The sequence below is a fragment of the Nicotiana tomentosiformis genome, chromosome 4 (assembly GCF_000390325.3).
Source record: "Nicotiana tomentosiformis chromosome 4, ASM39032v3, whole genome shotgun sequence".
Classification (NCBI taxonomy): domain Eukaryota; kingdom Viridiplantae; phylum Streptophyta; class Magnoliopsida; order Solanales; family Solanaceae; genus Nicotiana; species Nicotiana tomentosiformis.
The window spans coordinates 51,423,945-51,438,809 of NC_090815.1; the positions used below are offsets into that span (position 1 = coordinate 51,423,945).

Consider the following 14,865-nt stretch of genomic DNA (forward strand, 5'->3'; position numbering starts at 1 on the left):
TGCTCTTGGAAAGGTTGAGTTCAGAATCAGGCTTGTTTTCTTCTTTAATTTCAATCGCTAAATCTTAACTTCAGTCTTATTTCTTTATCGTTTTTGGATCAAATCGTTTCGTTTGTCTATAAATCATGTTACAAATTCACTGTACCGTTTTACGGGTAAACATCTATAATTTGTAACAAAAATCCAATTAGTTTTGATAAATAGCAAACTTAAGGTAAATCGGGTAAAATAATTTGTAATATAACATCGACATGTAGAGGAAAAAATCCCTAAAAATTATCCTTGTATTTTAAGCTTTTTGAATCCATCAATTCGATTTACAAAACGAAGCCCCGTTGAGCTTTATCTCTTAACCACAAGATCGAGAAAGTCAAATGCAGATTTGACGGGAACTTTGTGAGAGTTTGGTGTAAGCGGTGTGTATGAAAAGATTATTTCTCGAAATTCTTTCAATATTCAAGGTTAATAAATATATGTTTTTACTATTTATTTAATTATTTACCCCACAATAAAATTTAATTTGTTATATAGAGGAGTCCAATTACATGTATTATTAGAGTTAAAAGAAAAATATTATGGTATTAAAAAAAATAGAAAGAGATGTTCAAAACCTAGAGGATAAAATAGGAATTTAGCAGATTTAATAGAGATAGGACGGAGAGAATGCCTATAGTTTCAAGTTGGAGGCGGAGTTTGATCTTCTTTTGCATAAAGTTAGAGGAGGGAAATGACTTTCACCATTTTTCCAAATGTTACGAAAACAGTTGATCAAGTTGGATAGAATCATAGAACTTTTTGAAATAGAATACGGAATTTGTAACCTATACTATTCTAACATACATGAACATTGACTTCCCTTTAAATAATTATTAGTAACGTAAAAAATTATCTGCATCGAGTGTTTATACTAATTTTTGTTAAGTTGATCATAGGAGGAAAACAAAAGTTTATTAGGAGTCTTTTTTCAATAAATAATTTTTTTTAAGAAGATAATAGAACCATAATAAAAAAAGTTTTAGACTTCGTTTATGTCTTTGTTATAGTTCGTCAATCTTCTTGAAAGATTTAGTTTATCAAATGTAAGGCTGTCATATTACTACCTGAATCACCTACAACCAAAAAAATTTGTCCATCCTTCTTCGTAAAGTAATTAAACCTCCAAATCCTGTGGCATCTAACGCTAGAAAAGTAGAGTGAGAGGGATCTAATTTCTTGAGATTGGTACCAAGAGTCTTTTTGGTGGAATAGAGCTTTGCTTCTTGGAACTTTTATTTCAAAATGTATTCCATTTTAATGGTTGGCCAGTACTTAGTTTGAGCAGGTAATTATTAAAAAATATTGGCCACAAGAAATAAATGAATGTATAATAAAAAGGAAAATTTTTAAATGGATATAAAGAAATAATTTCTCGAATTCTTATCACTCCATAAGAATTATTGAAATATTTTGGCCACAAGAATTGATAAAAATGATTCACTATTTTTATTCAATCTACTTGCCATTAAGAGCACAAGGGAATAGCAAGGTGATCAAGTATAACTTTATATTATTATTTAAGATCATGTACAAAATAAAAGGTAGCTAACCATAGTTAAGTACTAACAATTGTAGTTAAATATAGTGACAAGTGCCATTTATTTATTTGCTTGTAGTAAACACCCGGTGCAGGTAAGTTTTTACCAATATGGATACCATAATTTCGGTCACTTTAAGTGTTGGGATATATACTATTAACCATGGGTTTGGTTTGGATATATGTATTTCTTATAGAATAATTTTATTCAATTTTAATAAGGTTTTGAATAGATCATATATCTGTATGTGTCCTTTAATTATATAGTAGATGATTAGTATATAGAGTTCAGCTTATACACGGAAGATTAAATCATCAATTCTTATAAGTATAAAGATAATGTTCACAATCTGAGATGGGAATTGGACGAACCATCGAAATGATTGTAACACAAGATTAAATATAATTTATCTTGATTATGACAATGGTATAATTCTGATTTCTTGTGCTAGTATATTTTGTATGTATTGAACAGACCAAGTAGAGACAAGTATTTTATATTGACTAAATAAAATAAGTCTATAGTCCATTAAATTTACTTATACTCTTAATATTGATATAATTATTATTAGGTGTGTATATTATTTATTATTTTAATTCATTAAAAGGCAAAATTCTTTTTTGGGTCAGTATGCCTAATAAATTGGACAATAATGATATACATTGGCGAAGTAATAGTTAGTTGATGGAATTCGTGTCTCGGTCTAGAGATTGGTGATACACCCTTATGAAAGCTTATAAGTTTTCATGTGTAAACTCTGTAGGTGGATTTTGTATCCGTCACATGAAATAAGTTAAGCGAAAGTCTAAAGAAAATAATCAAGCAATTAAATTGTCAGTAATTTAATTTATTGATTAGTATCTGAATCATAACATGGGGAGTTAAATAAGGTTTAATGAAAGAATTTCGAAATTAAACCGAGGAGTGCAATTACGATTTTTTAGTGGAATAACTCATAATTTATTATGGTAGTATTACTTCGAATATTCCGAATTAAGTCCATAATAGGAAGCCTTGTTAATTAAATTTTGCAGTCCATGTTGTGCCTGAATAATTAAGAATTAAATTGAATCATGTTTCTTGGTGGAAAAGGTAGACCCAACAAGTTTATGAAAAGGTTTTAAACCCTAAAACCTATGGCTATATAAAGGGGTCTTATTCCATAAGAAGGCCATGATTTTACTACACGGTTTTCCTAGGAGAAATTCGCCCATACAAATTTTGCTAATTTTGGGCCTTATTCGGGCCACACAGCAAAAGACTGCGGAACTGGAGGATGATCTCGTGGACGGTTTCGCTCTTACTTGAAGGCTCTTTTCATGATCGCAATCACGCTTCGAGAGAAAAGAGCCATTTGGGCGTTCAAGTAAGAACGAAACCGTCCACTAGATCATCCTCCAGTTCCACAGTCTTCTATTGTGTGACCCGAATAAGGCCCGAAATTGGCAAAACTTGTGTAGGCAAATTTCTCCTAGGAAAACTATGTAGTAAAATCATGTACTCCTTATGGAATAAGACCCATTTATATAGCCACAGGTTTTAGGGTTTAAAACATTTTCCTAAACTGATGGGTCTTCCTTTTTCACCAAGAAACAGGATTCCATTTAATTCCTAATTATTCAGGCACAACAGGAACTGCAAAATTTAATTAACAAGACTTCCTATTATGTACTTAATTCGGAATATTCGAAGTAATACTACCATAATAAATTATGAGTTATTCCACTAAAAATTCGTAATTGCACTCCTCGGTTTAATTTTAAAATTCTTCCATTAAATCTTATTTAACTCCCCATGTTATGATTCAGATACTAATCAATAAATTAAATTACTGACAATTTAATTGCTTGATTATTTTCTTTAGACTTTCACTTAAATTATTTCATGTGACGGATACAAAATCCACCGGAAGGTTTACACATGAAAAATTATAAGCTTTCATAAAGGTGTATCACCAATCTCTAGAGCGAGACATGGATTCCATCAACTAACTATTACTTCGTCAATGTATATCATCATTATTCAATTTATCAGTCATACTGACCCACAAAAGAATCTCGCATTTTAATAAATAAAAATAATAAATAATATATACAACTAATAATAATTATATCATGATTAAGAGTATAAGCATATTTAATGGATTAGAGACTAATTTTATTAAGTCGGTATAAAATTATAACAACCCGACCGGTTATTTTGAGCTTTAGCATTCCAGTCGGTGGTTCGAGGTCTTGAGCGGCTTCATATTGTATATTATGACTTGCGTGTATGGCCGAATTCGATTTTCGGATGTTTTGGGATTCATTGGGATGGGTGATTCTCATTTTAGAAGCTTAAGTTGGAAATATTGACCGAGGTTTGACTTTTATAAAAATATTCCCAGAACGGTGTTTCGATGGCTTCGATAGGTTTGTTTAATAATTTTGAACTTGGGCATATTTCCAGAATCGAATTCAGAGGTTCCTAAGTTGATTTGACTTATTTTGCCAAAAGTTATCAATTTGAAGGTTTAGAAATTTTTGTAGGTTTCGTTATGGTTTGACTTTATGGCTATCGGGTTCGAATTTTGATTTTGGGACTTGAAATAGGTTCGTTTTGTTATTTGAAACTTGTTTGCAAAGTTTGGCGTTATTTCGAGTTGATTTGATAGGAATCGGATCCGTGGTTGTGTTTTTAAAAGTTCTTAAGTTTCAATATAAATTTCATGCATTTTTTATGTCCAATCGTGGTTTTAGATGTTATTTTGGTATTTTGATCACGCAATCGAGTTCGTATGATGTTTTCAGACTTGTATGAATGTTTGGTTTGGAGCCCCGAGGGCTCGGGTGAGTTTCAGACGCGTTTTAGAATGTTTTAAGAGTTTTAGTTTTACTGGTTTTTGAACTGGTGCTGTTGGTCTTGCAATTGCGAGACTCATTTGCGAGGTGGGAGTCGCATTTGCGAAGATCACTGGGGTCTGTCAGGTTCGCATTTGCGAACACAATGTTCGCTTTTGCAATGGAGATCTAGGCTAGGCTGGGTCGCATTTGCGATCATCATGGTCGCTTTTGCGATATGTTCAATGTTCGCATTTGCGAACTTATTGTCGCATTTGGGACATTAGCAGGGGTGTAACGAGTGTCTCTTTTGCAATCATTCTTCGCATTTGCACGGTTCGCAATTGCGAACCCCAGGTCACATTTGCGACACCTGTGCCTGAACATAAAGGCTGAAAGATGGATTTTAGTCTCATTTTCATATCTTTGAACCCTAGACTAGGTAGGTGGCGACTTGGAAAGGGAATTTTGACCTACAATCATTGGGTAAGTAGTTTTAATCAAATTTCAACTATATTTCATGATTATGTATGAGATTAACATCAAATTTATGAGAATCAAAGTGAAATTTGGGGATTTTTGTCAAGTTTTGAAAATAAAATAAAAATTTAGGTTTTGAGAGTCGATTTGGACTCGGATTTGAAAATAAAATACATATATAGACTCGTAGAGTTATGGTTAGTCAAGACCTATCCTTGGACCCGAGTTTTGATCGGGCGGGCCTAAGATTGACTTTTGTTGACTTTTTGGGAATTGTATAAAGATTATAGCTTTACTTATTGGAATTGGTTTCTCTTGCATTTTTTATGTTATCAAGTCGATTTTGGTTAGCTTTGAGCCGAGCAGAGGTGAATTGTAAAGAAAAAGCTATTGTTGAGTATTGATTTGGCCTTGCGTAAGAACCGTTGGTAATCCAATCTGAGATAATAATAGAATTGGCACGTGAGTTGTTCATGCGGTTGTGATTGGTAATGTGGGCACGGGGTGCCAGGTGTTTATGATTCATGATTTTGGACCCGAGATTTGTGATTATGAAGTGTGTTACCTCGGAGCGATTCTAGTGTAAACCTTGTTTATCTGGTTGTCGTTTGTTTTCCTCAATATGTTTTACCAGTACTTTAATTGTGTTCCGAGTACTTGTTGTGTTATCACTTGTTTGCTCCTTGTTGCTATTTGTTGTTTCTCCCGTCCTTTGCTAGCATTATACTGTTATTCTTAGTTTATGCTTAGCTTTTTACTGATATTTGTTCCTCTCTCAGCATTATATAAGTATTTTGCACATGTTATTATGTCTAGTAGGTATCTTGACTGTATCTCGTCACTACTCTACTGAAGTTAGTCTCGATACTTACTGGGTACCGCTGTAGTGTACTCATGCTACGCTTGCTGCGCATTTTTGTGCAGATCCAGGTACCTCGGAGCGTGCCAGTTGTTAGATAGCTGATTGCGAGTTGCTGTGGAGACTACAAGGTATACCTAGGGATGGCAATTGGGACAGTGCAGGGTGGGGCAGGGCAAACACTAAATGGGGCAGGACAAAGGAAGATTTAGATGGGGCGGGGTGGGACATGGTACGGTTAAAAAAAAATTAAAAAAATAATGGGTTAGAGCAGGCAGGGCCACGGCAAACTTTATTTTGGAATATCTGAAAGTTGCTTTATTAATCTATTTGACATTTTGATTGAATAATCCAGTATCACTTCTATCTCTACTTTCCGTTATCATTTTTTTTTGTGGATTTGACTTTGAATATAGTAATTATAACGTCCAGTTAGATTGCTTGTTAAATTCTTGATATTGTTACTAGTGAAATGATGAATTGAATGGTATAATTTTTACGTGAAGAAAATTTTCAAATTGTAACAAATTGTGTTTATTGTTTTTGCTGCCATTGGTTCAAATTGGTTCTTTAATTATATAAGGTTCAAATAAAACATTGAAAATGTTAAAAAATTATTTTAGAATACTGGAAAAGAAAAAATAAAGAAAAATTAATTTTAAAAAAAAACATAAACGGGGCAGGGCGAGGCATGGCAAAAATCTGGAAAAATGTTAAATGGGGCAGGGCAGGGTGAGTCAAAATGTTAGCAGGTGAAGGCTTGCCCTGCCCCGCCCGCCCTGCCCCATTGCCATCCCTAGGTATACCCGCCATCCCATTCGCAGGCCTCGGAATCACCTTCTGTTGTCCTTCTTTACCACTGTTTATTTCTATTCCGGAACAGTTTGTACTTAGAGATTTTCTAGTGAACTAAGTAGAGCTTATGACTTGTACTACCGGTTTTGGGATATTGTGCTTCTATTGATGGTTGTTGTCTATGTATAGCAATTACTGGTTCATATTTAATGGTTGATTGGTTTAAATTTGTTAATAACTCAGTATGTGTTAGGCTTACCTAGTCTTAGAGACTAGGTGCCATCACGACTCCTAAGGAGAGATTTTGGGTCGTGGTAAAAATACTTGTCTCTACTTGGTGCGTTCAATACATACAAAATGTACTAGCACAAGAAGTCGGAATTATACCATTCCCATAATCAAGATAAATTATATTTAATCTTGTGCTATAATCATTCCAATAGTTTGTCCAATTCCATCTTAGATTGTGAACATAATCTTTATACTTATAAGAACCGATGATTTAATCTTCCGTATATAAGCTGAATTCTATACACTAAATCATCTACTATATAAGTAAAGGACAGAGACGGATATATGATCTATTTAAAACTTTATTAAAATTGAATAAACAATTATTCTATAAAAAATACTATATCCAAACCAAACTCATGGTTAATAGTATATATTCCAACAATCTCCCACTTGACTTTTAACCATGACAATTGTTAGAATATACCATATCTAAACACATGGTTAATAGTATATGCTCTAACACCGAGATATTCCAAAATCAAGGGTATCACAGATATTTGGATGGATGGAGTACTATTTGCTTGTTTTAATTAGTCTATCTTGATGTTTAGATGAGTCTTGTAATGGTTGCGTGATCTCGAGCGTACTGGCAAGTTTAAGATGCATTAAGAAGTGGTTTGTTAAAACTGTTTCACATTACATATCTTAATATGTAGTGGTTATTTTATACAAATTAGGATTTCTTTATACTTCTCATGCTATGTAGCAGCAATTTTCTGCTAACAGGGTGTCAGCAGAAAGATACTGAACTGATTTGAAACAAAGGCAAAATTTCTCCAATTGATGTTTCCTTGAGAACTGATAAGCTGAAACTCATTACTAAAGAGTAGAGCCCATTTTTGATTGCTCGTTTATGAAAAATGTCATAAATACAAATCAATCTCTTTTATCTTTGGCAAACAACATCATGCTAACACAAAGCTAGAAAGAAAACCAAAACATTTAAGCTTGAATAATACAGAGTTGGTTGCTCTATGCAGCTGCAGTGATGCACTCAATAGCCTGTTTGCAGATGCCAGTCATGGTTGCCTCAGGTCCATATACCTAGAACGACAAATTAAGAGATGGGAAAAATTAACAACGCTATTTCAAAGTTGTGTCAAATTGTTTATTCTATTGAAAAAGAAAATCTCTTTAGGCTAGTTATTGCTGGATGCTAATTCGTACCTCAATTGGGATGCCAATTTCTTCCCCGAGAGACCGCATTTTGGCAAGACCCTTTTGGTAGTTTGGACCTCCTCTCCTGACATATATGTGCATTCTTGCAGCTTTAAGTTTTGATTCCTGTCACAAGAATGCCGAGTTAGGAGTGTCCAAATAACTGCAAGTCATATTGGAGATGACTCTGAGTTATGATGGTTAATTTCATACCTTCTCCTTCAAAGCTCGAATTATACCACTAAATGTGGCAGCAACATCAGTGAAGTTGGCTATTCCACCACCTATCACAAGGGCTCTCTTACGGCCATCAAGATCTGCAGTTGCACACTGCAAAGTTGGGATTGAAGTGACTATCTTTCTCCTAATAAGAATCTTTTGTTTTCATTCTCTAGATGCATAAATTAAGAATATGCCACAACGAGCGAACTCATGATTGTGTATTAAGTTCTAAAGCATGTCTAATCTTGTAAATTTATGCAAATGCTTTATGCTTACATCAATTACAACTCTGGCATACTGCAAGACCTCTTCTTCGTTTGGAGCACCGCTGTATTCTGCGTAGTTCCCAAGCTCAGAAGCATATCCAAGATCACCGACCTGGGAAGGTAATATAGCATGTGTATTAGAGCCGTGCAGGCAACAGAAGGGGAGTCAATTTAACCATATACAAACGGCATAAGTTTATCGAAGGAGATAAACATACAGTGTCTGCATAGATGACACTGGCACCTCCACCAGCAACCATTGTCCAAATTCGCCCCTTGGGGTTCAAGACTGTGAACTTCAAAGATGCACTTGTCTGAAATAGAATGATGGATTGAACGCATTAGCATGTAATAAGTTGTTAACAGAACCATCTTCTACCTAAAGCTGGCAGAGTTTGGACTCGAAACACTTTGCAAGTACTTTAATGCTCTATATTTCATGTTCAACAAACGTGCATGTACACATCTATATTAAAAGAATCATCCTTTTTTCATCTTGAGTATGCATTACGGAAAAGAGTCTCTAGAAAAACTAATTGATGAGAATATAACAGCAGTTTGATCCTTATTCATCTCTTTACTATTCCAAAAAATAGAGACTAATACATCTTTTTCTACATCCAGGGAGTGGGAGAGGGTTGACAATTCTGAGTCTTCTGTTTCCCATGACTTTTTATTTATTAAATGCCAAAGAGTCAAGATATACCTTTTCATCTAGCCCATGAATAAAGCTTTCTGTAGCACTCATCACTCTTCCAAATGGCAATGGAAATTCGATATTCTCCCACCTGCAGAAGAAAAGATGTAATGTTACACTAATGATGCGCACATTACTTTTACTCAATGTTTCCTGAAAACAGTAGAACAAGTAAATGTCAGCGACTAAATTGCAAGACATTACTTCTTGAAATTCTTAAAAGCAGCAGTGTCATCAAGCTCTCCCCTCATATCCAGTGGATAAGGCTTTCCTTCGACCAACGTGAAAGGATTCAACTCCAGGAAAGTAAAGTCCAGATCTGATACAAGGAAATGTTCAGAGGCTAAAGAAAATCCAAAAGGCTATTAAGATGATATGATAACGCAATTTGGGCATACCTTGAAACAAAGTATAAACCACTTTGAGGAACTCCTCAATTACTCCTTTGATCTGTACAATAAAAGTGAATTTCACATCAGTGATTTCAGATATACATTGCAGAAACAAATATGGCAAAAGAATACGGAGAATATAGATCTCTGTTTTTTTTCCTATCTTTTTTGAAGAATAAGAACAAAACTCAATGCTCCAACATAAAATGAAGTTACAATTTTAACAGGTGGCATTCAAGGAGCAAACTTTTCCTAGGTTATGGTTCTTTCGAACATTTACCTCAAGTGGTAGAGTAGCAACAAGTGGTGCACAAATCTCTGATGTAAAGGATGTCCCCGTTGGCAAAAAGATTGTCTTAACCTGGATTAACAAAGTTGTCATGTCAAATCAATATAAAAATATATAATACTGATTTGAACTTCAACATATCTTCAGTTGACTTGTAAAAAGAAGGGCACATTTCACATACCTTGTCCCAGTTCTCTTCGATATCTATTCCTCCACATTCAGAAAAGCTAACACTACAACCAAGTCTCTCTGAGACAATGTTAAGGTAAAACTCTTCATTGTGGGGTACAAATGGCTCAACAATGAAAGTTGTAATGGGCCCCTTGCATCCACCCATCTCCACCTTTAAATGTGAAAATACATGCAAACATAGGATCAAATTATAAGATATATATGTGCTAAAATGTCCGAGTATATATAATGTTTGTTTTATAAAGTATATAACATGTTCTCCTTGTAACAAAATCACAACAAAAGACAAGTCACGCAAAATTTTTATCACCTCTTTGCCTAAGCGTTCCTTCACGAAAGAAGCAACTTCAGCCAGATCAAGATTCAAGGCAACTAGCCCGCTTTTTCCACGCTTCCCAAATAACATATCAGGCTTTACCACCAATTGTGTTGAGGAAAGCCATGGCTCTTTCTCTACAAGCTCATTCAGATCAGTTGATTCTGTAACCTACGCCATAGAAAGGAAACATACATCATGATGTTGCAGCGAGGAATAAATTTCCGTGTTCTTATAATCTCTAAAATAAATGATGTAATGCAATCCATAATTGTCACAAGTAACATGAAAGAGTGTTTCTCCAGTCCTATCCATCTGAAATAGGAAATCCTCTGGTGGGTTCGTCCTCCTACCCCCATCACACGCGAAAAAGTAAATCTAAGACAGTGTTGTATGGAGTCTGGACATAGACAGAACAAGCTCATTATTTGCTAATTGCTTTGAGGCCCCTAAAGACGGGCAAAAGGATCACAATGAAAGACTTCAAGAAGATACACAAATTTGTTTTAACACACTGGTTGACAAGGGCGGCTAAGGCCATTGATTGAGCCCCCCCCCCCCCCAAAAAAAAAAGATATTAAAAGCCCAAATCTTTGCTACTATTAGATAAAATAATGTATAACTGGTACAATTATCCTTTCAAATTTTACGTTTTTGTTTTGGAATTTGATTGAGGTTGTTCAAATGAATGAGAAACTTACAGTAGGCTTTTATCACTCACTAATTGATGCAATGATCTCCCTTTTGTTTTTATTTTTTCCACCTCCACATGGATTCATTATTTTGTCTGTTTAAGACGATTTCATTTTTCAGTTTTAACATGATTTGCTTGAATAGGCTATAAGAATGAATTGTAAATAAAAATACGTACGAACTGTAAATACATACAATTTGCCAAGATTTCATTTTGTACCTCAAAAACGTAGAAGAATGAGCTTAAATAGAAATACATGTGAATAAGTTTAAGGCATCTTATTGAAATTTAGCTTTGGGCGACCAATTTTTTAAGACGTCCCTGCTGGTTGATATGCAGTAATTACCACTTGTAGAAATTTACTTACAGCTAAGAATCATATCCTATTATTCTTCAGTTTAGTAGCTGGCTCAGAGCCTGTGGTCCCAACATTCTTCCTAGTTCCTACACTATCATCAGCTAGACTTCTTTTCTTTTATTAGGCAGCTCTTTAGCAAAGTATCTGGACCAACCTAGGAATTTCCTCCGGATGGGCACAGATAGATCTCAACACTAGAGGTGACAGAAAAGGGGAATTAATTTTTTTGGCAGGATTAGATTCTGCACCTAAGTGATGCTAAGACAGAGTTACAGCCACTAGACTGCAACTCGAATAATTTCAAATAAATGCACAACAGAAACATCCTACATTTCGCTAATTCAGACTCAAATCTGCATCCTAAAATACAGTGTGCTCAGTAGGTCTAATTTTAACACCTAAATTGTTTCCTACATTAAAAAGATTTCAGGTGAGCCAATGTAAATTGAATTAAAATGTCATTGTTCACTTACCTGGGCAGATTTGATGGCCAAATTATAACCAGCTAGCCTCTTGAAATGCTCTTTCAACAATCTCTTGGAATCATACTCTCTGATCTTCTTGCGGGCCATTTTTGCTTCCCTAACAAGACAAATATAAAATCTGAGCACAGATCCAGAATCCCATAAACCAAAATAATTAACAAAGCCTCCAAATTTTATCCTATTATTTGACAAAATTACAGTGATGGAGAAAATTAGCACGAGAGTTGGGATCTATACCGTTATAAAAGAGAACCCAAAAGTTGAATATTTGCTATGATTTAAAGATTTACAACTTACAACACAGGCTGAAATCTTGTGTCTCAACTGCCACTATTTATACTTGTGTGAAATGGGGTTTCAGAGATGGCTGCTGGAAATTATAAATATGGACTAATTGAAAATTAGTACTATAAACAAAAATACAGAAAATAGAATCATATAATAGCGGGAAGTAGTTGTTGTATGTATGGACAGCGGACACATGTGAAGCAAAAGGAAACTACCTACCCACCAATGTGGACCAACTAATTTTTCCGTTCTATTTATCTGCCACACTTCCATTTTAGTCGGTCTAAAAAAATATAAATTTCTTTATTAAGAAATAATTTAAATTAAAAAATTGATTTTATTTTTAATGAAATTATTTGTTATCACAAAAAAATGTGTTTTAAAAGGCGTGGGCGTAAGGCGCGGGGCGTAAGCCCCATAGGTATTTAATTTTTAATATTTTATAAAATAATATAATGACAGTTAATATTTTTAAACAGGTAAAATTACATAAAAATTGAAGAAAACTATATATATGTGCTCCATCCCCACAAAAAACTAATCAAAACAATCTATTGTACGTTACTTACAAGCACAAGTAATTTGAGTCTAAAAGAATAAAGTTTTCTATATGGAGAAACAAAAAGGATGATTAACCTGCAATTTGAACTTTGAATTTGTTGCTATGAAGAAAAATGTAGTTCTCTTTGTATTTGTAAAAAAAAATAAATATTCGTTGCTTTTGGGAGATATTAGCAGACTAGCGGACAAGATAAAAAAGTAAAAAAACCATGAATTAGGGCTTAAATCAATAAAAAATGTCTTTACTTTTAAATTTAATACTTTTGGGTTCATTTTTAAACCTTTTGAGTAATTACCAAACTGACTTTTGAAAAATTGGGTATTATATGAAGGACTAATTCAACAAATTTTGTTTTAATTTGAAAAAGTCTCTGGGGTTTACTCCTTATTAAAAAAATGCGCCCCGAACGCCCGGGCGTACGCCCCGAACGCTCGGGCGTACGCTCCAAACGCCCGGGCGTATAACCCAAATTGCGGGGCGTACGCCTCTTGAGACTTTCGCCCCGGAGCGTTTTTGGTACGCCTTACCCCAAAAACGCCTTTTAAAACAGAGCAAAAAATCAATAACTCATTCTGAATGTTATGTTTTAAAAATATTTTTTTCCTTTCTTGAACTTCATATCCAATAAAATAAGGTCACATAAAATTGACAGGAGTAATATGTATGCTTTTATTATTGGCATATACTATATAGTACAAAAGTTGGAATCTCTTGTTGGTTTAATGCTTGGCAGCCTCATATGGTCTTGCTTAATTACCATATCTCCACGATTGGGAATTAGACATACCGATATATTTCGATTTCTCTAATTTCCTCGACATCATTATACAAAGAATAGATTTTTATACTAAGATAGCTACTGTTTCCTTAAGGACACCAATCCAAAATTTAAAATAGTATGTAACCATATGTGAGAATAGGTGCTGACTTGGTTTTTTTTCTTTTTCCTTTTTTACTTGATATACTCTAACATATCAAATTCTCAAATATATACATAGTTTGAATGGAAAATAATTTGACTAGTCAATTTTTGAGAGGGAGAAGATCATCATTTGGATGTGCTCCATATAGCGTCTTTTTTGTTTCCTGTGATGACACACAGGTGTCCGAATAGAAGAATTTTCCCGAAATGATAACATCAAATAATTGAATCTCAATTTCTTGATTGTGCTTGGGCTCCAAAACAACAGTCCGCTGGCCACGTGCTACAAATTCAATCGTAACATAACATGTTCAAATCGCAGGAGTCGGAGTATCACAATTTTAAGTCGCATACATCAGGCTGCCTTGTTAATTTATTTCCTATTTTCCTATTATTAATTGTGTGCATTTTTTTTGGTTACATTCGCATCATAGTCTTGTAGATTCTCCCTTACTTTATCTCGCAAGTGTGTAACTTATATTTTTATTCTTGAGAATTATTGCATCATGTTATGGTTGTGTCATGTGTGTCTTTTTGTGTCTGTGCACAAAAGGCAATAGTAATTGAGGAAATGCAAGAAGAGTTGGCAAAGGTGCGTCGATCAATATCTAACAATAAATGCTTCTTAAATTTATATTTTATGTGATAGGGTAAAGTGAAGTGCCACCATTAATTACAGTTAAAGAGTGTGAGTCAAACATGATGTGCAGCTGCTCCGCATCATTCTATCACATAGATATGTGAATTATAGAGGTGAGCTCAATATGAATGAATGTATATATAGGATTTAAGTTTTACACAAATTGACAGTGTCTTAAAATTATACACTGATAGTGTAATTTTACCTATTATAAAATATTATTTATCACTTATTCTAAGTTATCAATCAATACTATTAAATAAAGTTATCTACAATTATTTTTTAAGTGGCCTGATTGTATAAATATTTTATATTATTAGTTCAAGGACAAAATTTATACACACTCATATATATATATATATATATATATATATATATATATATATATATATATAAAGAGAGACACATTACCATCTTTTTTGGGATTAAGAGCAACATGAGTTTGTAAATCTGTTATATTAGTCCCAAATGCCAGTCAATGTGGTTAACTAATTCAGTCAAAACTGTACTACGTCTGCCTCTTAGTATTTGTTTGACTCTTGTTTTTGGCAGCCATCAGCCCA

The 14,865-nt window shown here is 34.0% G+C and overlaps 1 protein-coding gene across 2 annotated transcripts; it reads right to left on the reverse strand.

Annotated features, from left to right (window-relative positions):
* Window positions 1-7,634: 7,634 nt before the first annotated feature.
* Window positions 7,635-12,325, reverse strand: LOC104114383 (ATP-citrate synthase alpha chain protein 2-like). Of its 2 annotated transcripts, none has more exons than XM_009624822.4 (13): window positions 12,188-12,325; window positions 11,879-11,987; window positions 10,348-10,524; window positions 10,027-10,188; window positions 9,837-9,917; window positions 9,563-9,614; window positions 9,369-9,483; window positions 9,174-9,255; window positions 8,686-8,781; window positions 8,478-8,579; window positions 8,193-8,309; window positions 7,989-8,105; window positions 7,635-7,865 (listed from the first exon to the last, which is right to left on the reverse strand). In XM_009624822.4, exons 2-13 carry the CDS (start codon window positions 11,975-11,977, stop codon window positions 7,794-7,796), a joined length of 1,272 nt encoding a protein of 423 aa, XP_009623117.1. In that variant the 5' UTR covers window positions 11,978-11,987; window positions 12,188-12,325; the 3' UTR covers window positions 7,635-7,793. The 2 variants fall into 2 exon arrangements, with proteins under 2 accessions (XP_009623117.1, XP_009623110.1); XM_009624815.4 differs by having other exon boundaries at window positions 12,128-12,293.
* Window positions 12,326-14,865: the final 2,540 nt, after the last annotated feature.